At 39.5% G+C, this 25,589-nt stretch overlaps 2 protein-coding genes across 2 annotated transcripts in view; both read left to right on the top strand.

Annotated features, from left to right (window-relative positions):
- COMMD1 (copper metabolism domain containing 1) overlaps nucleotides 1-25,589 on the top strand; it is a 67,901-nt gene that overhangs the window by 6,299 nt on the left and 36,013 nt on the right. Inside the window, exon 2 of the mRNA XM_064647719.1 lies at nucleotides 12,485-12,766. Within this exon, the coding sequence (XP_064503789.1) occupies nucleotides 12,485-12,766 (282 nt within the window). The remainder of the gene's footprint in view (nucleotides 1-12,484; nucleotides 12,767-25,589) is intronic.
- Nucleotides 12,678-25,589, top strand: part of B3GNT2 (UDP-GlcNAc:betaGal beta-1,3-N-acetylglucosaminyltransferase 2) — a 79,862-nt gene continuing 66,950 nt past the window's right edge. The window contains exon 1 of the mRNA XM_064647710.1: nucleotides 12,678-12,766. The gene's annotated coding sequence lies outside the window, so the exon portion shown is untranslated. The remainder of the gene's footprint in view (nucleotides 12,767-25,589) is intronic.

Here is a 25,589-nt window from a genome sequence, read left to right as displayed (position 1 = left end):
ACGTTTGCGTGAGAATAATCTTCTCTGCTCACATATATGTCCTCCTTTCCCAGAAAGTTCAGAACAAGAAGAGAGCAACAGAAAGAGCTGTTAACAGATTGAGTAACACCCTATCAAAGGTGCAAGAGCTGTGGTATTCACTTGAGCCAGCGAAGTTCACAGCTAGGGTATGAAAAGGAAATTTGGATGACACTTATGAGTCAACCTTTTTACAAGCTGAACATCTGAAATTCTTCATTTCCAGTAACACTTGCAGCTGCAGTCTTGGGATGATATACTTTAGGTTTTTGACTCTACTGGTGTGTAGCAACTGGATGCAGTATATCCAACAACTTGTTTAAAAAAAAATGCTGACAAGACCAAAAATTTCATATTGTGTGACTAGAATCCAGTTGTGTGGCTGGAATTATTCCATTTTGCAGCTTGTACTCTGGATTTCCTCCAGTCTGGTGACCAAATATGATGGAGCCTGAACTCTTCAACATGTTTGGATGATGTTGATTTTTTTCAACAGTTTACTTAATTAAAAAAAAAAAAGGAAAAGCACTAGTGGCACAAAATAGCAGGTGCTGCAATTGTTACATGAAGTCTTTTGTTCACTGATGTTTTAGCCATTGAGCCCCATGGGGCAGAAGTTGTCAGGTAAGAAGGTCCAGCAACTTGAGCTGTGATCAGAATGCCCAGTCTGGTTCTCCAGGAGCCTCCCTGGGCAGGAAAGGTCAACTGCAGCCTCCTGAGAGGGCTCCAGGTTCATCCCTGGGGGATCATTTGTTTTATAACAAGATGAAGTAAGGGACTTTCTTCAAAGGCAGGGCCTAAAATATCCTCTTTTTTAATTTTGTATTTATCATTATAAACATATGCTTTCACAGTATAAATTTAAAAAGAAAAGGATTTAATATATGGAGTAAGTCAGAACTGAGTGGCACATGAATGGCCTCCATTGTGAAGGATTAGGAGTTCATTATTGGGAAAACCAAACTGATTGGTTGGTTGGTTGGGTTTTGTGGGGTTTGTTTTGGTTTGTGGTTGGTTTTTTGGGGGAGGGTGCATTTTTGTTATTTATTCTGAACACCTGAAGCTTAAGCACAGTAGTTTCCCATAATTGTGTACCGTTGTATATAATGGTCATATAAGAGGAAACCAAATCATCCTATACTTATTTTAGTCATCCAGTGCTTTAAAAATTGGACTGTTTCAACAAAATAAGTGGGATTTACCTTTTTCTTTGTTTACAATGCACGAGCACCTGGTTCTGGTTGCCAACCCAAGGTCTAATTCAGAGTTTTCAGTCCTTTATAAAGTTGGTAGTTTTAGAGTTGTATAGCAAGCCTATGACTCCCTCCTCCTCCTCAGTTCCTGGTGGAGTTCAATATCTCTGTATCTGCTGTGCTTGAGGGCTGCATGTTTCACTTCTAAAGGTGACAGTGATCTTGGAATACATTTTTTTTATACCTCTAATTCTTTGGCATTATTCTCTTAATAATGCTGGTTTGTATGTGATTTCATGTAAGTAAAAATAGATTACAGCAGAATCTCGTGGAAAGAAGACATAAAATATACTAAGCAGAGAAAATGTAGGAATAATAGCCAACTTGTCCAAACAATTTTTAGACTTAAACTGTTTTTCCAATTCCTTTTAAAATATTTTTTTGTAATTTTGTCAGTTTGCATATGTTAATCTGTTTTTGAGAGCATGCTTTTTTACATCTCCCTCTCTCCTCAAACAATAAAAAGTGGCAATACAAATATAGTTTGGGTGAAATCTGTGTTTTTTCCAAATAAGGTTAGATTTTTTCCTGGTTGAGATGTTTTGGGATCTCTGCCGAAAGATTTCTACCTCAGCTTGGTGGGTAGTTTTTCTTTCCCTTTCTTTGCAGTCTCTATGAACTGTGATGTCAGGATTATGAAGTATGTTTTGAAGATATATGCAGGCACTGAAATAGTATCTGTTTAAAAGGCAAGTAATCAACTGGCATTTTTACTCCTTGTCTGACATTTACACATGGCTTTGTTGTCTCTCTTCAGACTGTCACATCAGATGTGCTCTTCTCTTATACTCTTTTTGTCTTTTCTGGTGCAAGAGTAGTTTATATTCTGTTCTAACAAGCTGTTTGTATAAGTACCCTTTAGTTTTACATGGTCACGTGGTAGAAAAATTTTATATATTTGAATTAGTTGTGATTTTTTTTTAATTAAACTAAATTTTTACCTTTTTTTGAAGTGAGAAAAATATTCATAACTCCCTTTTTCTGTGGAAGAAGAAAGGGCACATTTACATGTGTGCTATGACTTTAGTAGATGGTCAGATCTGGTGCTCACACATATGTGTTTACAAAGTGTGTCTGCAGGAATGTGGAGATAAGAAGAGAGGTCAGAAGTGCCCTTCTAAAGCCATTTAGTGATACTTGGGGTTTGTACATTCCCTAGGATGAACATGACAAGCTGTGGCTCTGAGGCTGGTTGGGTTATGACAGTATGGTCCTGTGCTTTGCTTACGGTGTGGATGCTTGGATTCCAGAGCTGTGAATTCCTCATGGGTCCTCAAGAGGTCAGAGATTGTTATGCTGTGCTTCAGACCCCGTGAGACCTCCAAGAAGGTCCTCTCCTGAGGGCTTTAAGGAGCCCAAAGCATGAGCAGCTGATGCAACTTTGCAGAAGGGCCCTTTCCCCATTGTTTGCTGGACGTGCCTCTTGTACATGAGTGTGTTTGTAGGTGCCTCTGTTGGGTGTCTGTTGTATAAAGTCTCTTGAACGATGGAAACAGAGGGATCTGGCTCTGGCTTGTTGTGAACCAGGTTAGAAGAGTGTCAGTTGTTCCTTGCTTGGCAAGGAGAGTGCTTTTGTTCATTTTATGACATGTCAGTTGATGACATGTCAGGAAATCTATAAAAAGTCTCATAATGAAAAGAAAGCATTAGAGGAATTTTCTGGCTCATGTGGGCAAGTGGTAGGGGGTTTATCAGATGAGTAGCCCCCAATTTGACTAAAAGCCAAAGAAAAGCCCTGGGAAGAATTAATTGAATTCTTTTTAATGCCATAGGCTGCAGTGTCATGGAGCAATTGAGTGCTGAAGCTTTTAGCTGTTAAGGCCTGCAATGGTGAAATCTAAAGCCAGATTTTTTTTTGGCACCAGACAGTTTTCTGTGATGGGGTGTCTCTGCAAACCACAGTTGTGCACCTGCAGCTCCCCAGAACACTATACATGTTGTCTGTGGAGGCACAGGGGTGTTGAGTTGTTCCTACAAGCTTCATGGAAAACTTGATGACTTGGCCAGCTCTGCTGATAGATGATAGAAATAGAAACCCCCCCATGGGGTAATCAAAGCAGTCATTAATATTTAATGTGGTTCTATTGGAGAATACTTTGATTGATAGCTGTTTCATTAAGTGTTTAGCTTTTTTTTTTCCCCAAAACCATTTATTACATTTGGTGCAAAGATTATTTTTGATACAGGAAATCACAACTAAATCTTTATGGGAAAGTGAGGGATGATTTTCTTCAGAGCTCCCTAGTCTGGGCTTTGTTCTCAGTCAGGTGTTATTTCCAGCAACCAGGGTGTAGCAGGGACCTTTACAGTTGTGATTTCTCTGCTGAAGAGTTTGACCTGTTGCTCCTTTCTCCTCATAAAGGCTCAACTGTTAAGAACCACCATGTCTGCCACTGGTTTGGGGAACATGTTTTGTGTTTCACTGAGCCGACAGGAGGGAAAAGTATTTTATCTGTGCCGAAAGGAAGACCTGCCTGCTGGTATCCTGAGACTGGAAGCTTCCCTCTCGCCTGTCAAACCTGTCAGCATGTAACACGAGTTGTCAAAGTAGGTGATGAATGACCAGTTGGCAGAGCACTCTTGCTTGCTTCCCATGAAACAGTGTAGTCTGTAAACTTGTCTCCTTCACTTGCTGCTGTGAAACGTGTCTGGGCTAAGGCAGTGATGTGCTCCCAGCCTGGTCTGGGAGTGCAGAAATCCTTCTCCTTCCAGGTAGGAAATGCAACTCTAGCTGCTGCCCAGAATAGTACAGATAATATACAAAAGTGCTGTGAAAGGAGGGACAGCAGAGCCTGAAGTCAGAGTTTGGCTCCAAAATGGTGTCTATGGCAAGACATCCTAGAGTGGAGAGGTGAGACTCATGTAGTTCATGTTATTCACTGCTAGAGCATCTGTGCTTTGCTATAAAGCAAAGCTGATGTCCAAATATAAACCAAGAGACAAATGAGCTGAGTTAATCATTAACCTTTAAGATGCAAACAATCAAGACACACGGAGTAAAATGAAAATTTAATTTGTGATACTAATTGTATTTCTGATCTTGGTTCATAATAAAGTTTTTGCTGATTTCACTGACAGGATCAGTGCCTGCAAAGCTCCAATAAGCTCTGCTAATGTTTGCACCATTACTGCTCTCAGGGTAGGGCTACAACATTTTTTTTTCCATGTCTTCAAAATGTGAACTGCTCCAGCTTCTATTTTTAACTCTCCTAAGTGAAACGAGATTAAACATGAAGCAATAGTCTGCAGCAGTAAGTAATTTTCCCAGAATGATTATAGAAACCTGATAAACACAGTCCTCTTTCATTGTAAGAGAGCAGAGAAGGAGAAAAAAAAGTTGACTGTGTGGTCTCTTAAGGGAACAACAGGTCATGTCATCAGTTCCAGGACTGTCACTGTGTCTGTCTCTCTTTTCCTGCTTTTACTCCCTCCCTTAATTTTTTTTTTTTTTATTTACCATCTAGTATTTTCTGTCCTGTCTGGATTTCTTTCTGTCCTTTATTTTCCTCTTTGTCTTTGGCAATACTGCATTAGATGGCTTTCCATGTGTTGAGAGTTCTTATTTCTGAATCCAGGTCCTTCAGGAGGACTGAAGAAGACATTATTCAGTCTAAAATGGTTTAACCTACAAAGATTTATGTGTTCTCCAGGAAAACAACTCCTTTCTGCTGAAGCACAGTTCAGGGAGCACATGTGCTCGCACATTCATTTTGAAAAAGGTTGAACCTCTCAAACTTGTCTGTGATATGGCTGCATGTTTAAGAACTACTGGAAATGTGACATTTCTTTGCCTCCACCCCAAGTGACAAAATACTTTCTAAACCACAGCAAAGAATTGGACTTCAGTGGGGAGAAAACTGATAGCAAATCTTGGGATTTTGTTTGCTATAATTCATTAGAGTACAGTCCGGGGTGGACAATTTACATTTATATTTTTAATTTTAATATGTTTATATTTTTAATCCCATTTCACCCTTGTAGGTACAAGTATATCTGCTATTAATAGAACATTTCCCTATTTTTTTGGTACCCTGTTTTATCTTCTCCAGTGTGTCCAACGCCTATCTGTGCTCTCTGAGAAGCACTTTCCATTGCCTTTTGTCTTGTATAACTTTTCCTCTTTCTATTTTAATATATGTAGTTTGAAAACTTATTCAGGAAGAAAGGGCTGGTGCTTTTTTTTTTCATGTTTATTGCTTAAAATTTAAGCTTTTAGTATCTATTCATAATCTGAGTATGGAGGCATCTCTTGGATATCTGCCTATGACTGGTGGTATTAGAGAGCTTATTCTGGTTTTATTATTATTTATTCTTGGTTTGTAAGTGGTATAAAGCCTAGACAGAGTAGGCTCAGACAGAGTAATCCCAATGATTCTCAGTTTTCCTTCAGCTAAAGATGTTTTCTGGGATCGGCCTGGAGTGAGGGAGCCACTTTTTGGAGCTCAGCACAGCAGCTTTCCGGGAAGCGCGATCTGACTGCGGGAGGAGGGCTCAGGTTGCAGTTTATCTGGTGGCTGCCTGTTTTAATCAACCTTGCATCCTCCTTTGTCATCAAATGAGTCTTCACACCGCAGAAAAATGACACCTTCTGCAAATAAATTTAGGAAGTGGTGTTTTTTGAAATGACGAGTTCAAACTGGTCGTATCTGGCAGACTAATGGCAGAGGCAGAGGGAAAAAATGTGGTCGCTTCACATTCTTTTAAAAACTAATGCTGAGATTTCTTTTGCATTCAATGGTAAGCTAGGTCAAAAATAGCTGAATATCTACTTCCCTGTGATTGAACTTCTTGTTCAAACAAAAAAGTAATATTAACAGAGAACATTGAGTTTGGTGAGCTTGAGCAAAAAAAAATTAAGATGGGGTTTAGGGGATTTCTGCTTGGTGGGAACCTGGGAATTGTGGGAGAGAAAATGGAGGAGTCAATCAAGAAGAGTGGAAGTGATCCATTGAGAAAAGTTTTATCTTCCATATACACAGTTGACACATCTGGGTGGAATCAAGCTTAATAAGATCAAAAATGCAGGAAGGATGTCATTTTGCCTGAAACTTCATCATACACACACGTTTTCCCCATCTGCAGTAGCAGTAAATAATTTTTTTGTTGGTGAGTGTTGCGAGTCCCCCCATCCAAGAAGAAAGCTTGATGAAAATCAGAAGTCAAATTTAACAGTATTTACAAGTCTACCGAGCATCTGTTGACCTGGCTAGTGCCTCCTTGGCAATGAATCAAAAGGTTGGAATAAAAAATAGTTGTTGGAGAAGATCTATTACATAGTAGAAAAAAGTAAGCTATGGGGTTTAAACAATGTATGTATTATTAACCTCTTAATGGTTCACAGTTAGCTCGTTTCTGTTAGCAAACTGTTTCATTTCACTTTTAGCTGTGTATTTCACTTTTAGCTGTGTATTACAGCTGCGTAAGAGGCAAGAAATTAATATTGAGACATAGTATGGAACCTGAATAAAAGAAATTTGTGTGACTGCCCATGGATTAGAATGAAGACTTAAAGATGAAAATCTTTCTACTTTGATGTAGAAATACTAAGTGTATTGTTAAGGTCACTAGTGATTTCTGACTTACAAGTTTGCAGGGGGTGTAGAAGCCTTTAGTATTTGGGGTTTTTTTCCAAAAGATGGATCCCCACTTTCAAGTGCAGACAAAGCAGGCTGTTGTATCTAATTTTATCTTAATTCCAACTCTCAGGAGAGCTCTTGGACTTTAGTAAACAGTGTTTGTGAGGCACAACCTACCAAGTAGTTGAAAACTTCCACTGTCTCCAGAAATGTGGGAAAGTCCACTGGACTAATATTCAGGGAACATCTGTGGGAACAGCTCATTTGTGACAGGGCTGGATATCTCTGCAGCCCTTGGGAGAGTCTGGTTAGTACGTACTCACAAAGGAAAACCCAGAAACCACAGGATTGCGAAGATCTTGGATTCCTCCTGTCTGAAACCACTGTTTTGCAGCAGAACAGGCTGGGCCGACTCTGACAAACAGCAGAGTCACCAGGATTCACGGGTGCTGTTGTGCCCAAGGATGATGAGAGCTGCTCCTGTTCCTCCCCTAAATGCAGCAGGCATCCCCTGCTTGCCCCAAATCCAGTAAAGGTTTTCTTCTAAGGGTGATGAGTGAAAGAAATACATCTTGATGTTAACAAGAATTGGCTTTGTGTGATCAAGGTGTTTGGCTGAGCGGGGTTCCTTGGCGTGTTCCTCCTGTCTGCAGCTGGTTCCCCCTCTCCCTGCATGTGTTCCTGGGATTTCAAGGTTACATTTCTAAAAGCATATGAATTACAAGGATTGTGGTACAGGAGAAGCCTCTTACCCCCACCTCCCAGAAACCTGAAGAGGCAAGTTTAGTAATATGGTACATGGCACTGAATTGTTTGTTTTCCTGACCTTTGTGCTACAGGCTGGCAGCAGCCTGCAATTTTGAGAGTCAGGTGGTGGAAATGCCTACACATGATGGCATGTCCAGCTCTTGGAGCTCTTCTGTGATGGTTGACCAGTAATGTTTTCTTTCTGTGTTCTTTTTTCCCCAGTGTGTTTCACCAGTTCTTGTTTCTCCCTAGTATTGCGTGCTTGTCGGGTTTTATTTCTCAGAAGAGATAATGAATTTAGGTCTGTTTTCCTGTTCTGTGTACCAAGGCACATGTCTAGTGGATCTAATTAAGCTAATACAAAACTCTCCAGATTGTCAAATATTGTTTCATGAAGGAAATAGTATTGGAAGTCATATTTTTGTTGGCTGAATTATATTTGGAGATATGGTGGGTATGTGTTGAAGGTGAACACAAGGAGAATTCAGTATGACCAAAACTCTTTCCTCTGTTAAAAAGCATCTGGAAAGAAAGGGATTGCCAGTTGCTGAGGGTAGGATTTCTGTGCTGAAATGGTAGATTACTTGTGATTACCAATAAAAATTGGAATTAAGTCCTATATAACTTTCTTCTCTCGGGGTCATACTTCTAACACAGCGTTTCTTGACATGTTGTAGAACTGCATAGGGATGAGACAATCTGTAAATAAAAAGGGGGCTGTTGATAATATATTGCAAAAGTGCTCAGTGGAGACTGCTGAAGAGAGAAGGTGGGAAGCAACTGAGGCAGGATCTCCGTGTACACACACTTAGCTCAGAATATAAAGTCTTTATAATACAGTGACCTGTGTCACTAACAGTACAGTGACTCACAGTACAGCAGCAGATTCTGCACTTTAAGGTCTGTCTGGACTAAGTAATTGGCATCAATAAGATGCATCCCTCTAGAACCAATGCTGACAGTGATTCAGCTGGAGGAGCAGATGGATGAAACAGGTTTCAACACCTTTAAGTACTGCGAATTTTCCAGTTGTAATGCTGGACTGTGCATGTGTTGTTTACTTCCAGCAATAAAACAATCTTTACCATGGCAATGGGAGCTGGACAACAGCTGGTCATTGTCCTGGTAGTGATAAATGCTCCTCTGAAGCTCCTAGGGCTTGATAGCATGAGAGGGAGATTTATAATCAGATATATTTTATCTGTCTCTAATTACAAGCACAGAAGAATCACTCGTGTTCTAACTTTAAGTTAATCCTTAGAAATATCAATGAGATGTATTCACTGTAATTTGATATTCTGTGTAAAAAATGAGCACTGTTAAAAGTAATAGAAAGAACTGTTTGTAATGCTATACAGAGTATGACTGGAAATATAATTTTTTTCAAGTTAAATTAAAAGATTTCCTCAAACTTAAAAAAAGTCTGAACTGTGGCCCTTCATATGAGCAATAGAGTAGAACTACACATGTATATAAAATGAATTATATAAGTGTTCATGCAATAAAGATCAGCAAAGACTTTAATTGTTCTCTCATTCTTTGTCCACAGTGAAATGTTTCCAAGTTAAGATGAAAAAGAATATTAAAATTAGTTGCTGTTCTTATGTGACTTGAAAACCATTACAGCTGGTGGGTTTCATTGAGGAATTTCAAAGAAAATATATCTTCATTAATGTCTTCATGCAGCTGTATCAAAGTATAACTTACTGATTGTTTGTACCCACTTCCAGTTAATTTTTCTTAAAGGATTTTTTAAGTAGTAGTCATACTTCCAAGAAGAGAGATATTCTAGCCCTGAACTATGGACTACAAGAACATATTATTTAAAGTATGCATTATCTGATACATATTCCACCAAAATACAGTTATGGTTATTATCTTTTGGTTTCTTAGCTGTGTACAGCAAGTTTCTTATGTGTGTACAGTATAAATCCACATTGTGTGGACGTGTGCAAGAGGGAGAGATAGAAGTGATTACTAATTATCTTACATGGTTTCCCTCCTCTGTTTTATGTGACAGTATTTTGGTAGCAAATTATGTCAGGGTGCTTTTAATGCATAAAGGTACAGAGTTTTTAAATTTAGCTCACACTACATCTTAACTAATTGTCAATCTGTTGACGATCTTCACCAAACAGCCAGGTTGAACTGACCTGTATCAGCCCCAGTAATATTGTTTTACCTTTTTTATGCTTTAAAACTGCAAGTTTGGTCATCTTTCGGATACACTTCAAATTCAGATTTCTATTACATATCAAGCACAATAAGGTTTGTGTGTCTGTGGCTTTTTATCAGTTTAGCAGAGCACTGCCAGTGATGCCTAAAAGAAAATTCAGGGAGAAAAAAACTCCGAGGCAATTTAGTTTTGAAGGTGAGATAAGGGAAGGGTTTTAATTTGTGCCTGTGGGGCATAAGATTACAAGACGCAAGGGTCCCCCTGTCTCGGATGTTACAATTTATAATACTCCCTGTCCAATCCGAGGTTTTCCCACCCTGTGGCTTTTGCCCTGAACCACCCCCGGCCCAGCCCTGGGGAATTGAGGCGGGGGCTTTTTGGGACCCTCTCTTCATCAATCTTCATCTTCTTCTGGGTACAGGGGGCACATAGTTGCCCAGAGTTTGACTGCACTCTGCAGTTTAGGCCAAGATACAAGCATTCTCCAAACAGAACAGGCCTATCTTAGAGTCTGAGACTAAACATGTTCTAATGGAATCCAGGGGTAGAATTGATGTGGGGAGTATAGAATGGGGTTAGAGGGTTGGTAATCTATGTAGCTTCTGTGTTACGGGTAAAGGAATGAAATGCTGCTGCTTCTAAATCTACTTCTGCTATATAACTACTTACAAAACTTATAAAAATTAGAAAAATCAGAAAACCAGATGGACCTTAAGGCATCACCAGGAATCTTGCTGCTTCTTGCAAAAGGAGTTGTTGTGAAGAGTGTGGGTTAAAAAAAATCCGAAAGAATTACAAATGTGAAATATTTAAAGGTTATAAAATCAAGTCTAGAAAAGGGTTACTTGGTATGACCATGAATCTGCATTAGGTTCGTATTTAATGCAGATGAGCTGTTTCTCCCTGGTACCTTTGCATCATTCAGTGCAGAGGACACAGTTTATGTTCTTGGTTTCTGCACAGGAATAAAACAGAAGGCAATTTTCTGCACAGCTGAACTGAGAAGAAAGTCTGCATCTCAGCTTGATCTTGGCAGGGCTTACATAAGGTGCTGGGCTCTGTGCTTGTTGATTCACCTCCAGTCCTCCCCCCCGTTCAACTAAACCAACACAAAAGATGTACACAAGCAGCAGTTGGTGTCACACAACACGCAAACAGATCCCCACACAGATGTAGTGATGTGAAGAGTGTTAAGCCAGAAATATTCCACACTGCTGTTAATAGACAGTCCTGTTCCTGTAAGGCGTGGATGTAGGAAAGGACTGTAAGTCTAAATAGCTTTTCTTTTGAAAGTGAAAAGAAGTGCTTTTTTCATTTACAGCATAATTAGTTAGTACAGGATAATTACCTGTTAGGTTAAATATTTTCAGTATAAAGCAAATGCTATGTACTGATATGTCAGGTGCCCTCTAGAAAAGACAAAGCAGTGCACAAGCCACCTCAAATTTTATAATAAATTCATGGATGCTCCTATGAAGCTGGAACCTTGATACAGCTGAGGGTTTACTTCTAGTGTTGATTGCCATTTCTTTTCTCAGTCACGTACCAGATGGCAGCTAATCTATTGTGAAAGCAAGGCAAGGCAGCTCATCCCTTTTAAAAAAAACACTACAACTGCTTCAGTTTTCAGATAAGCACTGCCCAGGTTTTGCAGACAAGCAGTGTGAGAGCACAGAGTGTGTGTCCGGCCAAAAGCCACCTGATGTCACCCCCTTGGCTCACGAGAAGGAGATCTTACTTCCCTGAATTCACGGAGGAGAAGTCAGCAGCAGCAATACCATGTCAAGGAGGATTAAATCGAGGCAAATCCCAAGGATTGGCCGTACTTCACCTTGCTGTGCTCCATATCAGCACGTGCTTGGAGGTGATGTGTTCATTTTGGATAAGCTGCATCTGTTTGGTGTGGAAAATTAAGCAAAAGCGTTTACTTGAAACTACAATGAGGAAACTTAACCCACACTTCCCTCTCTCCACCTCCTGACTTCCCCTCCCTTCATGGCCATATGTAGCAACCATTGCCACTTAGGCAATGCAAATATAAGGCTGTGGGATTACCAGGCAAAATAGATAGAAAAACTGGATATCTATATAAAAAGGGGGTTTAAGAAGAATAATAGTTTCTGTTGCTGCACAGGGGGGAGAGTAAATGACCCCATCCACTCCATTGCAAAACACAAGTGTTTATCCTTAACAAAGTTCACCAACACTCCAGAAGACACTGCAGTTGCATTTTAAAGGCTTTTTTCGGCCTTATATGTATATTAATATAGATGAAAAAATGCAGTTTTGCGTTTTTCCATGCACATGGGCTTTCCCTTGAAAGACTCGTGCTCGTGGTGCTGCAGAGCCTGCATTGCTGGTGCAGCGTGGGTATGCCTAGGGCACAGTGAGGAAAGGGCCAGGCAGACAGTGAGAAGCCTCCTTGCTATCCTGTACCAGTATTGCATTCCCAAAGGCTCTCCCAGTTCCCTCATGGCTGTTACTGTTCCACTACCCTCCAGCTGTTTTGAGGCAGGAATCTGGGATAAGTAGTAGAACACTTGCAAATTGAGTTTTAATGAAAGTTGTCGGGTTATTTGCATAACCCAGATTTGTTTGTACTACCCCTTTAAGATCAATATTTGTCAGACCCTAAAGATCTGACCTTTCGGTAGACAGTTAAGGAGTGGTTTTGAGCAAGCTTTTCCCTTTTGCTCCTTTTATTTTCCCTACAGTCAATTGCTTCAGCGGACATGGATTTGAATCAGCTGGAAGCTTTCCTCACCGCCCAAACCAAAAAACAAGGTGGCATCACATCAGATCAAGCTGCAGTCATTGCAAAATTTTGGAAGAACCACCGAACTAGTATCCATGAGAGCCTGATCAATCAGAGCCGCTGGGATAATGTCTTGAAAAACATGAACTGGCGAGTGGATCTGAAGTCACAGTTGAGACACGTCGATCAGATAAACACTCCTGTTGCCATAGTTGAAATGGAAGTGGGAAAAAATGGGCAGGTAAGCTTTCTTTTGCAAAATATACTGTGTAAGTGCTGAGTAATATATTGTGTAAGTGATTGCAAAATATACTATGTAAGTGATGTAACTGTGTAAGTGCTGAGACATTTTACCTGTTGATGAATTCACTGCATCCGAATCAAGTCAGATTATTTTTCACCACTGGGCCTTTAAGTGTACTTGAAATTCTGGTCCATCTCTACATAGAAAGAAACATTCTGGGTGGTGAATGCAATTTTTCCCTTTTTTTATATCTTCATATACGTATTGACAGCTCTCTTAATTACATTAAGCTTGAAAAATCAGAGGATGTAGATATCAAACATTATCTTGTAATTCTGTTTGTATTCATGTACTGTGAAGTCAATTAGTCTTTTTTTTTTAATCAAACACTAAAATTAGGTAATATCTGCATTGTAGAAGCTGGAAAAGTGAAGTTAACAAATTATGAAGATCAAACATCCCTTACATTTTAGAACAAGTGAGGGGAAAGACCCATTTTTATTTTACATAACACCTATTTTTATGTGAGAAGTACGTCTTTATTACCTGTCACGTTATGCAATCTGGCCTTATCTGCCTGAAAGATATCTCTCTCTATATATAGATCTGTCAGTGCTGAACACTGCATATCTTTTTTAATCTTCATGGTTCATATGAATGTACAGCTAAAGACATAGCTTCCCATCTTCAATTTTGCTGTCATTTTCTAACAGGAAATGTGTTTCAATTTGGTATCTTTTCCCTCTGCAATGTGTTACTAAATTTTAAAACCTCATTTCTTAGCAGTAGCTACTGCAAATCACCATGAGCTAATTTTGGTGTTTTGATGCTGATAGTTAACATTTAGCAAGTTTCCTTGTATTTTATAATGTTTGAGTAGCTTATAGCAAGAGTACCTGAATTAGGAATACCTCAATATATGTACCCACCTGGGATGTTCCTGTGCATACTGAATGATTGACTCGAAACTGCCTGGCTAGACCAAGACCAGAATAATGTACAATAAAATACAAGTAAACTGGGATCCTGCAGAGACAGTATATATTGTTGTAGTCATTCTGTTAGTTTACTTTTCTTCACAGTCTCTGAAAGCTTATCCTTCCTGAGTGCAGACCCTCTGCCTTCCACTCGTGGATCTCTGCAGTGACCAATACAATAATGGTGTGTGGCTTTAGGTTTTTTCCTAACCCCAAAGAAGTGGAGTTTTCTGCTCACAATCTTGAGATTGGAAATGGTTATATTCTATTAGTACCATATGGAGAAAGCTGTTTTAAAAAAAGTTACAGGGAGTACATTATAATGAGTACATTGAGTACATTAGTGAGGAAATGGGAAAAATACCTGTGCTCTTTAAAAAAAAGCATCTTTAACTCGGAATCGCTGTTGCATTTCATAAGGGAATTATGTTGTTAGTGACTCTTGGTTTGAAATTGGTTTTTCCCCCAGTAATGGATTGTTACAGTAAGAGCAATGAGCAAGTACATTTATATTTCCTTCACCCTGTGCAGTGAGAGTGAGGGAATGTGAACACGGAGGAAGAACGCACATTTCCGAGATGCTGTAATTTCTGTTACCGAAGAGCCCCACAACAAAATCAAAATGAATTATTTGAGCAATGCAGCTTCATATTTCAAAGGGAAGTGCTTGTGTGAATGCATTTTTTGAACTGCCATCAAACACAACTCTTGCCTCCTTCGCTGAGGACAGCAGTGAGCTGTCACCAAGTCTGACGCTTGGTGCAAATTAAATAATTTAAATAATTATGTAATCATGGAGCAATTAGCATTGTCACCACTTGAGTAAGAATCTATGTTTATTTTAAAGAGCTGTGGTTTCACATAGTCTTTAGCTTTGGATTTAGTAAGTTCTCTGCTGTAGAGCTTTTGGTTGAGGCAGTCTGCATCAGGCTACACACTCGTGTGGTGGGATGAGTTTTGGTAACCCCACATGTGTTTGGGGACTTCCTAGAAGGGTGGTTGCAGAGATTTCTTCTGGAGGTTGAACAAGTAGTTGTTGCATGCTGGATCCAACCTACAAACTTGAAACTGTCATGTTTTATAGTCTTTATAAATGTATTTTTACTTTATTGGTAGCACATTTCTCTGTTCTAAAGTTCAAGTTTCGTAGCACATCAAATACACATAAAGTGGTACCTTTCTGCAATTTAACAGAGAATATATTTTCTAAAATGCCAGTCATAGATGGAATTTGGTGAATAGGGAAGATGTAGCTTCACAGAAGAAAGCTGGCTGATGATTCAGGAGTAAATTATTCACAACAGACTTTTCATTTGGACACTTGATAACGGGGGAGTATACAAATGCACTGATATGTAATGAGTTGACATTAATATTTCATGTTTCAGCAGAAGCAAAGAAATGCTCTGTAGAAAATGTACCTTTCCAGAAGTCACTCTGATTATTCTCAATGTCTCTGGATTGCATTTAGATCTCTGCCCAGCAGAAGGCCAGGCTGTTTGGTGGGGCATCTGCTCCTTCTGCTTCAATAAGTAACCTTCCTTCCTGCTTGCCATCTCTGAGTCTTAATCAGTTAGTTCTTTCATGATGGAAAGGCTGTATGTGTGAGACCTAATATGGTTAGAAATGGGGAACTGAGAGTGACTGGTTCATCATAAATGCCTGTAAACTGAGTTTACATGAATTTTGTTGAATTTCATGAATGTTTTCTCATCAGAGAGAGATATTTCTGAGTTTGAGAATCCATCACAACTTGCATTCATTCTTACTAGCCTTGGCATTACTGATAATAAAAAAAAAGAACCCTTTCCCCTAAGTGCTCTTAGAAACATTGTAATAAGAAACATTTGAAAACACCATGCTCAAACTTTGAAAAATTTGGTTCAGGATCTGTAACTTGCAGTTTGAACTCTTCTTCAGTAAAGCTTTTACAGCAACATTTAAAGTCTCCTTTATGCTGGCGTTGTGGTCTTTACACATCCTGGGTAAAGGCAGATGAACGTGCTAGCCACGAAGTGCTTTGTTTTGAAAGCCCATTTTCTTTAACAATATGATTGAAAACAAAATCCTGAAGCAGTTGCACTTCAGCCTGCATTTGCCTTCCTCTCATGATATTCAGCACTCATCACTGCCAGCCCATTCTTCCCTTTTGAGCAGCCCATCTTTTCCTTGGCACAGTGGTTTTATCCTCCTGTATCTCTACAACTTGCTGGCTTTCTCTTAAGACATCAGTAGCTACCTGCCCCCTCCTTTACGTCGTTTTTAATCTTGTTCTCCCTCTCTGGGCATCGCTGGAAAGCTCTTTTGGCATGAAATTCCAACCGGCCATCAGTCTGCCAGGAGGGATGGCGGAGTGGGCTGGAGCGCCATCCTTCTCCTGCCCTTCCTGCCCCTCTGCACCAGAGCTGCTCCATATGGTGAGCAGCTGCTGCTGTGCAATGTTGGCTTACCTGCAGATTTCAGTCACAGATTTATAGCTGACCTTGCCATTAACAGAAAATTAATGCCTTGCTTTTGCGCTGTGGCTTGGCATTAAGGTTATATTTAAACTTGTTTTATGGACTTTGCCACGTTACTTTCCTCATGAGATGTGCCTCTCCCTCGGGGATGTGTTTTTCCCTACAGTGTTCTGGGCTGATTTGCCAGGGAGTTTTACTTCCTTGCAGCATTATGTATTTTGCAGTTTAGTATCTGAGACTCATCAGATGTTACAGATTAGCCTGAGAATTTGTTCTTGGCTTTTTTGCTTTTTTTAACAGAGTGGGTATTTTCACATGTGTTTCTCTTCAGTGTTTAAGATACTGGTAATCCATGTGATATCACTTCTGTTGGAATTTTGTTGGATGTTAAAGCATGTTCTGTGAGAAAAGAGTGTTTTCTGCCCTACTTTAACATGAAATTGGGATTCCACTGCAGGATTCTTCCCAGAAAGACCTGAAGATATCACATCAGGATTATGAATTAGAGGAGTTTTCCCCAAAACATTGTGTATCTCTTCTCTTTCTTTTTTAAAACATCTACCTGACAGAGGTGTCACAACAATTAGCTAATAATATACAGTAGGTAAATACCATTATATGGCAAATAACAAAAGCTATGTATAAATTAAGAAATTAGGGTTATTTCTTTCAAATTTAAGGGCAGCCTTTCATTCCATATTATTTTTCTGGTCTGAAATGACCACAGATATGTATCTTCATATAAAACAAGCATCTTTCTTTAAAGAACAGACAAGCATTAATAACAGACTTTTGATAAATTGAAAATCTAATATGTGGTAGTTCTGACTATATTTTGATTGTCACTTTAAACTCTCCACAGTGAGATAAAATACTTTTTGATGGAAGGACTCGTTCAATGAGGTGCACCTTTACCAGTGAAACAACATATCTGGTGCTGAAAAAATAAGAACTGTCAGCTGGAGTTCACCTTAGATATATCACACCTGATCTCTGCTAATGGCTGGGTCCAGACCTTGGTAATTCAGAAAAAATAATAATAATTCAGGTAATAATTCTGTTAATTCAGGAGTGGAAAATGTTCATAAGGAATGTAGACAATTGTCATGTGCTATATGTAGGAGGTAAAATGTTACCAGGTCTGGAGCTTGAAATCTCATCAAGTTTTTGTTTGTATGACTATGAAGATTTAATTCTTTTTATGTTCTGGGAAGGAGTGAAGGAGGTCTCAAAGTAAACTTCTAGAAGATAAATTTTTTTCTGACTCATTAATTATGTCTGTTCTACACAAATTCAGGCTGAAATTTCTGTCATCTGCACTATAAACAAATTATGGTTGTTTACAGCATTCACACACATTGACAAATATTAAAATTGAACATGCTTCCACAGTGTAATAAAAAAAACCCTTAGAATTTATCTTCTAAAAATCTCATTACCTTGGTAGGATTGCAGACTGAATGCTGCTGAGGATCTGGTTTCCCCTGGCTACAGTTATCCTCAGCAATAGCTGTCACCGTCGTGGAAAGGTCAGATCAAGAGAACATCATGAGTAAACTCATGCCATGGGGAGGAAGGATTATGGCTGCGCTTGCTTTTGCCTCCGAGTTACTCTGGGTCAGGCTGCTACAGAGATATTGCTGAAAGTGACCTCAGATCATGGTCCTCCAGTCTTTTTTATGTAGAAGCTGTTTGAAAAGACAGACCACTTTTTGTGGTATATCAGCAAAGCGATGCATAAGGAGATGAAAAGCACTTCTAGATACCTGAACCAAAATAACATCAGCCCGTCCTGCGAAGGGGAAGGAAAAACAACCACCAAACCATTTTTCGTTTCCAGCCATAATCCATCATAATCTTTGTAGTTATTAACATTATCAGAAATATTGTTGCGGTCAAAAATGGGAAAGCACAGGCGTTTTGGAGCCAAATTAATCAACTTAACTTCGATGGGCTTAATATTTCTGTGTGATTAAAATTATAGAACCCGGTAAGTAGAAGTTAGTGGAAAAAAAATCACCTTTGTGGCCAAGCCGAATATAATCACTTGAGCTTTTGTTCACCTTGGAAATTTGTGAGCTGGAGGGAACAGTTACATAAGGCAGTACAGTGCAAAAGCAAATAAAAAATGGAGAGGGCAGCAGGTCACTCGGCACAGAGGAAACTGGAACACAGTTGACTGACTCAACTCAGTTATTTACTTAATCCTCTGCAGGGTACTCTCTATAGTCCTTTGCTTCAACAGTTCAGTTTTTGTTACCTTCTTCTGAAAGTGAGGAGAAATTTAGGGAACAAGAAGAGAATTTTGTTATTTGTGGCCCTTGCGATGTGAAATGTGCTGTGTATGTTATGGAGATAAGAGCATTAAATTGAGGTTGTTAAATAACTGTCTGACTCAAACTGTTACTTTTCCACTGTATATATTTAATAGTATTTTTTACCTCATCTGTTCCCATATGGAGCAAGGATATTCTACAATTAATAGTGCTAACAGTTTCCATCCTTGTTTATTTGGAAACATATGCATATATGGATGTGCAGGTACATGCATACTCATATATTCCTTGTCAGCTGTCTTTACTCTGGAACTGGATTTGCTGAAGTAGTTAAATAGAATAATTTATGTCAGACTTAAATATTTTTGATTGTAGCTAAGCTCAGGGTATTACAGGGAAAATTCTGCATTAATTGTAGATGAGCTGTATGAAGAGAGATGGTACTGTAGTGATGCATTTTTACTGCCTTAATTCTGCCTAAATTCAGATTCAGGTTTGGACTCTTGAAATTTTTTACCTTCTCAGACAATACATTGAGATCTTGGACATTGTGACAGGGGACTTGCCATCTGTTGTATATCTCGTGATGTCAACAAATATTTTGCAATCCTAACATCAATCTGGCGTTCTCATGCAGCAATAAAATGTGGCATGGCTTTGATGGAACGCCCTCCAGAGCCGTCTCTTGCAGCCAAGGGATGTATACTGTGATAATTCTGGGAAGGGGCAGCTGGGTTCAGCAGACCTGTCTGTTGAAAATTGTCCCCAGCAAATGTGTTTCATCACTCAGCTGTACCTTTTTTGGAGCTGCCACCACGTTTGAGTTAGTCAGAAGGACCTGTTCTTCCTTCTGCTCTCCAGTCTTATCATCCCTGTGTTGTCTGCTTAATGGCCTTTCTAGAAGTCCTCACCTTGGTTTACGACCAGCTCCCTTGCCCCCAGAAGCAGCTGGTAGCTACCCTAAACTAGCAGCCCCAAATCCTTACCCTGACTCCCTTACTGAAAGCATTCCCATAACTTTTCAACCTTTCCTTCGCTATTCCCACGGTGCTGGAGTAGGTTACCCTAGAAGTTTGCAGAAGTGCGTGCTGGAGATCCTCAAAACTCAAGCTGGCTAAAGTCACTGCAGTCAGGCATATGGTGAGAGTCTCCACCTCAACAGACCTGAGCCTTTAAGGTGAAGTGGATGGTTTCATGCTCCTGGTTTAGTCCAGTTGCTGTGTGTGTTTCAGTTCCGTCTCTTTTCACCAAACCTCACGTGGAAGATTGAGCTGAGCGTGTGTTTCTGTGACTCTTGTACTTTGTGCTTTCTTCCACTGTGAATTCAGGAACTCCTGTGTCGGGAGACAGGGAGTTTAGTTTCAGCAGAAGAAGAGCCGTTTTTTGGGAACTGTGATACTGAATATTGTGGGGCAAAAAACTGGCAGCATTTAAAAAGAACACCTTGCAGAAGGTGGATGCAAGGATGGCCGATGACATCCCAAACCTCCACAACTCTGGCTCTGTTCTCTAATAAGCAAGTTCCTGTGTCACTGGTGAGCTTAGAGGATGGTTATCAGCTTCTTCTGCTTCCTCATCACTTTGCATTAACTGGTTAATCCGTTGACCCTAAATTGTATATCCCCCATCACCAAAGGAATTGTTCTGTTTGAAGTAGATTGGCAGAGCAGTTTCTGTGTGACCCTTGTGCTGCTGCTGTTGTGTAAATAATCGCAGGTGATCGCACTGTCTGTGCAATTCCCTACCACCATGGACTTGGAGCTGTGTGGAGACAGCAAACATGCAAATGAAAGCATTGCATTTGCACAAAATGCCACGTGCAGACTGGCACCATTTGGCTGCGTGACCATGCAGCAAAACTAGTCTTTATTTGAAGTGAAATGTAGTGTAAGGCTTGCAAAAATGGAGCTTTAATGTGTGCAGTGGAAGGTCTTTAGGATTTGCAGAAGGTGAGATAAAACTGAAACGGAAAAGGTGGATTAAAAAATACTACCATTTCTCATTTTACTAGTGCCAAGCCTGGGGCAGGAGGCAGAGGGGACCACACTTGCCTGATGTGATCAGTTCCTGGCTTATTAGAAAGCAACTTTGCAATGCAAAGATTGGATCTATTTGCTGCCATGTTGGCAGCTGTCAAGGACTAACAAGCAGCATGTAGTTTGGGTGTGGAAGTGAATGTGTTCTGTTTTCTAAACTAATTTTTCTTGGGATAAATATATTTTGTGAAAAATATTTAACCTAGGAGGCCTTCAAAGAAGGGAAGCATAGTTGAAGGACTGAAAATTATAATCTCCACTAGCATCTTTTTAACAAAAGTCAGAAGTTTTGCATGATTTTCAGAAAACATTTTAAAAGCGGCAAATTTCTTTGCTGGAGAGCCGAGCCTGTATACAACAAATCAAAGCCTCTTTGCCTCTTAGCTCTGGTTGTGTTGTCCATCTGTGTTCTTCAGAGGACTTGAGTATCAACATTAACAAGTAATTTGTTCTTAGAAAACTCGGGGAAAAAAGGAGTCGTTATGAACGTAAGTGCCCACTGCATTGGCTGACAAAGCATCTTGTTTTTACAGGCCTAGCCTGGCCAAATACATTTAAAATTGTTGTTTTGCCAGTTGGCCAGGCTTCCCCTCCTTGACACTATGCCATGTTGCTGCTGAAAAATGCTTTGGAGATCATTTCAGGTTTGTCATGGTCTCTTTTGAGATCCCTGAGTATTAGCATTCAGGGATGTATATTGGAACAGGTTCTCAATTTATTTTGATTAGGAAGAGCTATTGCAGGAGAAGGTATCAGAAGACACAAAATCAGAAAGCTGGCACGTAACTGGGGAGAAGCACTTGTAATTTACACTCTTCTTTGCTGCTTAATCCTTTGGATTCTATTTATTCTGTCTTAAATATACATATATATATATACTTTCTATAAAAGCTGGACTCCAGCTTTGGCTGTGCAAGAACTGATGCAACAGAAGAAACAACACAGTCCACAGTGGCAAAGCAAAACCACCACAAACTGTACCATTAAACTTGCCATGTTTCTCAGCATGTATTAGCTTTTTGAGGGAAGAATGAACCTGTGTCACTTCTGTTGAGCAGTGTGTGTGTTATCTGCCAGCAGCTTTGTTTTTCCACCTTTCTTCATGAATTGAATTCCCACAGGGTGAACAGTTCTGTGAAAACATCAGGTAGCAGAAGACATGAGCAAAGGGAGAATGCAATTTGTGGGTAGTACTCTGTGTAATCTATTCATTGAGCAGATATTTCTGTTCTAAGTTCTAGCAAACTCTGACTTTCCATCCTTCTTGTGCCTCTACTCATATGTCTCATCCTAGTTAAAAAGGAAAAAAAGATAAACTTATCTTTTTTCCTTTCCTTTTCTTCTTATCATTGCATATACAAAATCCCTGACTGAGTGATTTTACAGGCTGGAATTTGCTGGTGTACAAAGCTGTCCTTGGAAATTGGTAACTGAGCACTAAGGCTGAGACACTGTGAGCTCCCTGTACAGAAATGTAGTTAATCCACATGTGAAGTACTTGGAATACTTGTCCGTGTTTGGATATAAGCAAACTCCCACTGGTGCTGCAGTTGCTCTTGCTGCTTTATACTACCAGCAGTGCTACCTAGGGACTTCTAGATGCCAGCAGAGAAATTTTGGAAGAGGCTCATGCACTTTCCCAAGAGAATTAATTAAGACTGTAGGCAACAAGGCTTTTTTTGCAAGTACCAACTTCCGTGTTTTATTGGTCAGGTTTTCAGCACATGACTGGTGGGAATTTGCACTGAACAAATTCAAACATTTCATCTCCATTTGCAGGCTCACTTACCCTAAATGGATTTGTCTGTGCCTTAGTATTCTGGCTTCATCCTGTTAAAAACATAGACTGAAAGAAAGGCAGTAAATAGAACTGCCACAGAAAATCACGTGTGGGTCTGAGTTGGTTGTTTTAGGTTTCAGGTCTTGCTGTGAGGTGGACTTGAAAATTTCCCCACCTTTGCTATTTGTTCTCACCCTTGTGCTCTCCCAGCAGTGACATGTTTATGGAACTGAAAGTGGTTGACTGAGTCCAAATGAAATTTTTTTGTTCCCTCCCCACCCTTTTGTTTTTTCGCCCAGATTATTTTTGGTGTGGATCAATTTGTTGAAGGGACAGAGTGGGGGAAAACTGAGCAAAATAAATTGAGAACTCTGCCTTGCCTTGAAAAAAAATGCTCATTTAAGCATACATCTTCAAAGATCCACCATTTTAAATCCTTGCTAGTCATCTGTTGAACAAAAACGAGGCAGCTTTCCTTGAGCACTGAGGGTAACTTCTCTGAAGCGCCAGTTTGTCTTCAGGGAATGGAGGAGGAATAGAAAATGAGAGACACGGCTGTTGGATATTGTAGACTTTCTCTGGAGAAGTGTGGAAAAGGTATCTGATATGGAAATGATTTAAAATGGTATCTGGAGGTGGGAATATGCTAAGATTGCAAGAACAGGGGAATCTTGGTATTTTAACAGTGTTGTTATTCTTTGTTTCTAGAAAATTCCTCAGCTGTATACATTTGTGACAGCACTAATGAGAAACATAATTGAAATACTGGTCCTATTAGTTGTCTGATTATTTTGTCTAGTGCTAGGTTGGAAGTATGGCAAGCTGAACCACAGCCTGGCTGAGTTTCCTGGAGTGATGCTCTAAGTCTGGGAACAGCAAGAGAGTCCTGACTTACAGCTTTAACAAATAAACTGGTTTATTGTTTGGTTGGTTGATTATTTGTTTTTCATTCAATGGTTACAAGAAGTTGGTTGCTGTCAACAATTTCATCCTTAAATATCTTTGTCTGATTCCTTGCGTGCATCTGTTCTGTTTTTTTTTTTCTTTTTGCTTGTTTTGAAAATGCTCACTGAGACAGTGTGGTGAAGCATAAATTTCCCTGCTTTTCTCTGGAAGGAGATGGTTGGGAGGAGGTCACTGGCAAGTGCTTTTGGTTAAGACATCATTGTCCTATATACTACTTGAGGAAATTACTACTTTGAACATAATTCCAAGAGCAAATCCTCTTCATTTAGAAAGAGATCTTTAGTCTCTTTGTGGACTTACAAAAGATACAAAACAATCCTTTGATTAATAAACCTCGTGAAGCTGTAATTTTGCATAGACCTTGACAAAGAGGGGTTTTTTTCTGTTCTCCTTTCAAATTATCAGTTGCAAAACTCCAGAAAGATAATCAGACATGCAAATCTTCAATATATTTTTAGTTCAACTCACTGATGTATATTCATTAATATGTTAATAAGACAATGAAAGCATAATTTAAATTGCATATGCTTAATTTGGTTAATAAATGCTTTAAATATAGTCCCAATTTTAAAAGTAGCCATACTTGATGCCAATTTTTCAGTTAAGTTTTCTTTTTTTTTTCTTTTAAGTCATGAGGAGGATATAAAATCTCTTGGTTTATGTACAGAAATAACTTTCTAGTGCTTTTTACCCCAATCCTGCACAACTAAAGGATCTCTTTGCTGAGAATCTGTCCTCCTTGTGTGCATTGTCACATTCCTAATGCTGGAATTGTAATAAATTGCATCCATGGAGACCTAGTGAAGATTATGGCATTGTAAGTTGAGTTCCCAGACTGCATTAGGTGGAGTTAGATAGGCAGATACGAGATGAAAAGAATAAAGTTTCCTCGTGTCCTAATATGGCCAAGCTCCACCAATGCAAATGAGGGACGTGCTTGCCCTGTATTTAATTTGCAGTGGCCCAACCAAATGAGATATTCACAAATTACTCCTGGAATTAGAATAAATTCTCAGTCAGCTTCTGAATCTTGGTTGAACATGCAAAGCTGCTATAATATCCAGATTTTTTTAAGCCTCTGAAGTGGTATTTGAATGCTTACAGGCAATAAACTTTTCAGTCAATTGATTCCGTTTCTGTTGAATTGTCCTCAAAAGTGAAGCTCTGCTTTAAGAACTATTAAAAAATTTCATTCCATTTAACCTGTAAATATGCCACAGGACTTGAGAAAATTAGTTTGATAATTGCTTTTTTTTTGGAAGACTTCAGCCTGGAAGGCAACATCTTAAAAGAACTCGGCGTTGAGGAGAGTCTCTAACGTATCCAGTTAGAGCCAGTTACACTGGCGTGACTTACTTGCTCTGAAGTAATGAGGTATGACAGATCATGAGTGCAGTGCATCATGGTCACAACCAATAACCCCTTTCAGAAAATTACATTTCTGCTCTAAGCAGTCATTCTGAGTTATCTGCAGCTAATTTTAAACTGCCTGCTTTTATGGAAATGGAGCTCTTGCTTTTCTCAGTAAATATCACCATGATGCTCCGAGACAGCTATGAAGTGCAACTGTCTGGGAGAAAGCTCAAGTCTGATCAAACTTAATTAGACTGGAACCTGTTCCTGCCTACAAATATCTTGATTATACGATGAGAACAAACTCAACACTTGACAAAATTGGCTTTTGTGATACGGTCTGCTGTGAGAACGTGAAAAAGAGGTGTTGGATTCACGTGCTCCTTCTCATTGAAGATTCAAGCTGAGCAATTAGCCACGTCTGCATCCAGCTGGTCACCCAGAGCTCACCAGAGAGGACATGGAGAAACCCAGGCTGTTTGAGGGAACAATAAACCTGGTTTGGTTTAGGTGTCTGCTTTGGATAATTCCATCAAAGAATTTGTATGGACTCCAAAGGAAAGCAAGCATTACTAGGTGAGCTCTAGGAGCCCAGGATTTGGTGAGGCAAATTCCACCCTCTGTCTAAACTGCATAGTGATTAATGATGGCTTGACAACTGCTCTTCTCAACTGAATGGTACAGATAAAACCTCGTTGCTTTGTTCAGCTCAGGGCAGAGGAGGCAAAGTGTCTCAGCCTTCATTTTCTGGGAGGCAAAAGCAGAAGAGAAATGCAGCACCTCCATTTATATTGTGGGAAGTGTAGTTGAGTGCATGTCATTAAACTGTCAGCCAAAGAAGTGCAGGCTGCTTAGTGAGAGACCTGCATTTGCCTTAAATCAAAACTCTTGGGGTAAAATTAATGCAAGTTATAAATGAAATTATAAAGAAAACCTCTTTAAATGTGCATTTCTTTTTAAAGTCAAATGAAAC

The sequence above is a fragment of the Pseudopipra pipra genome, chromosome 3, assembly GCF_036250125.1.
Source record: "Pseudopipra pipra isolate bDixPip1 chromosome 3, bDixPip1.hap1, whole genome shotgun sequence".
NCBI lineage: Eukaryota > Metazoa > Chordata > Aves > Passeriformes > Pipridae > Pseudopipra > Pseudopipra pipra.
Note: the sequence above shows the minus strand (reverse complement) of the source record. Positions and strands in the feature narration are given on the sequence as shown.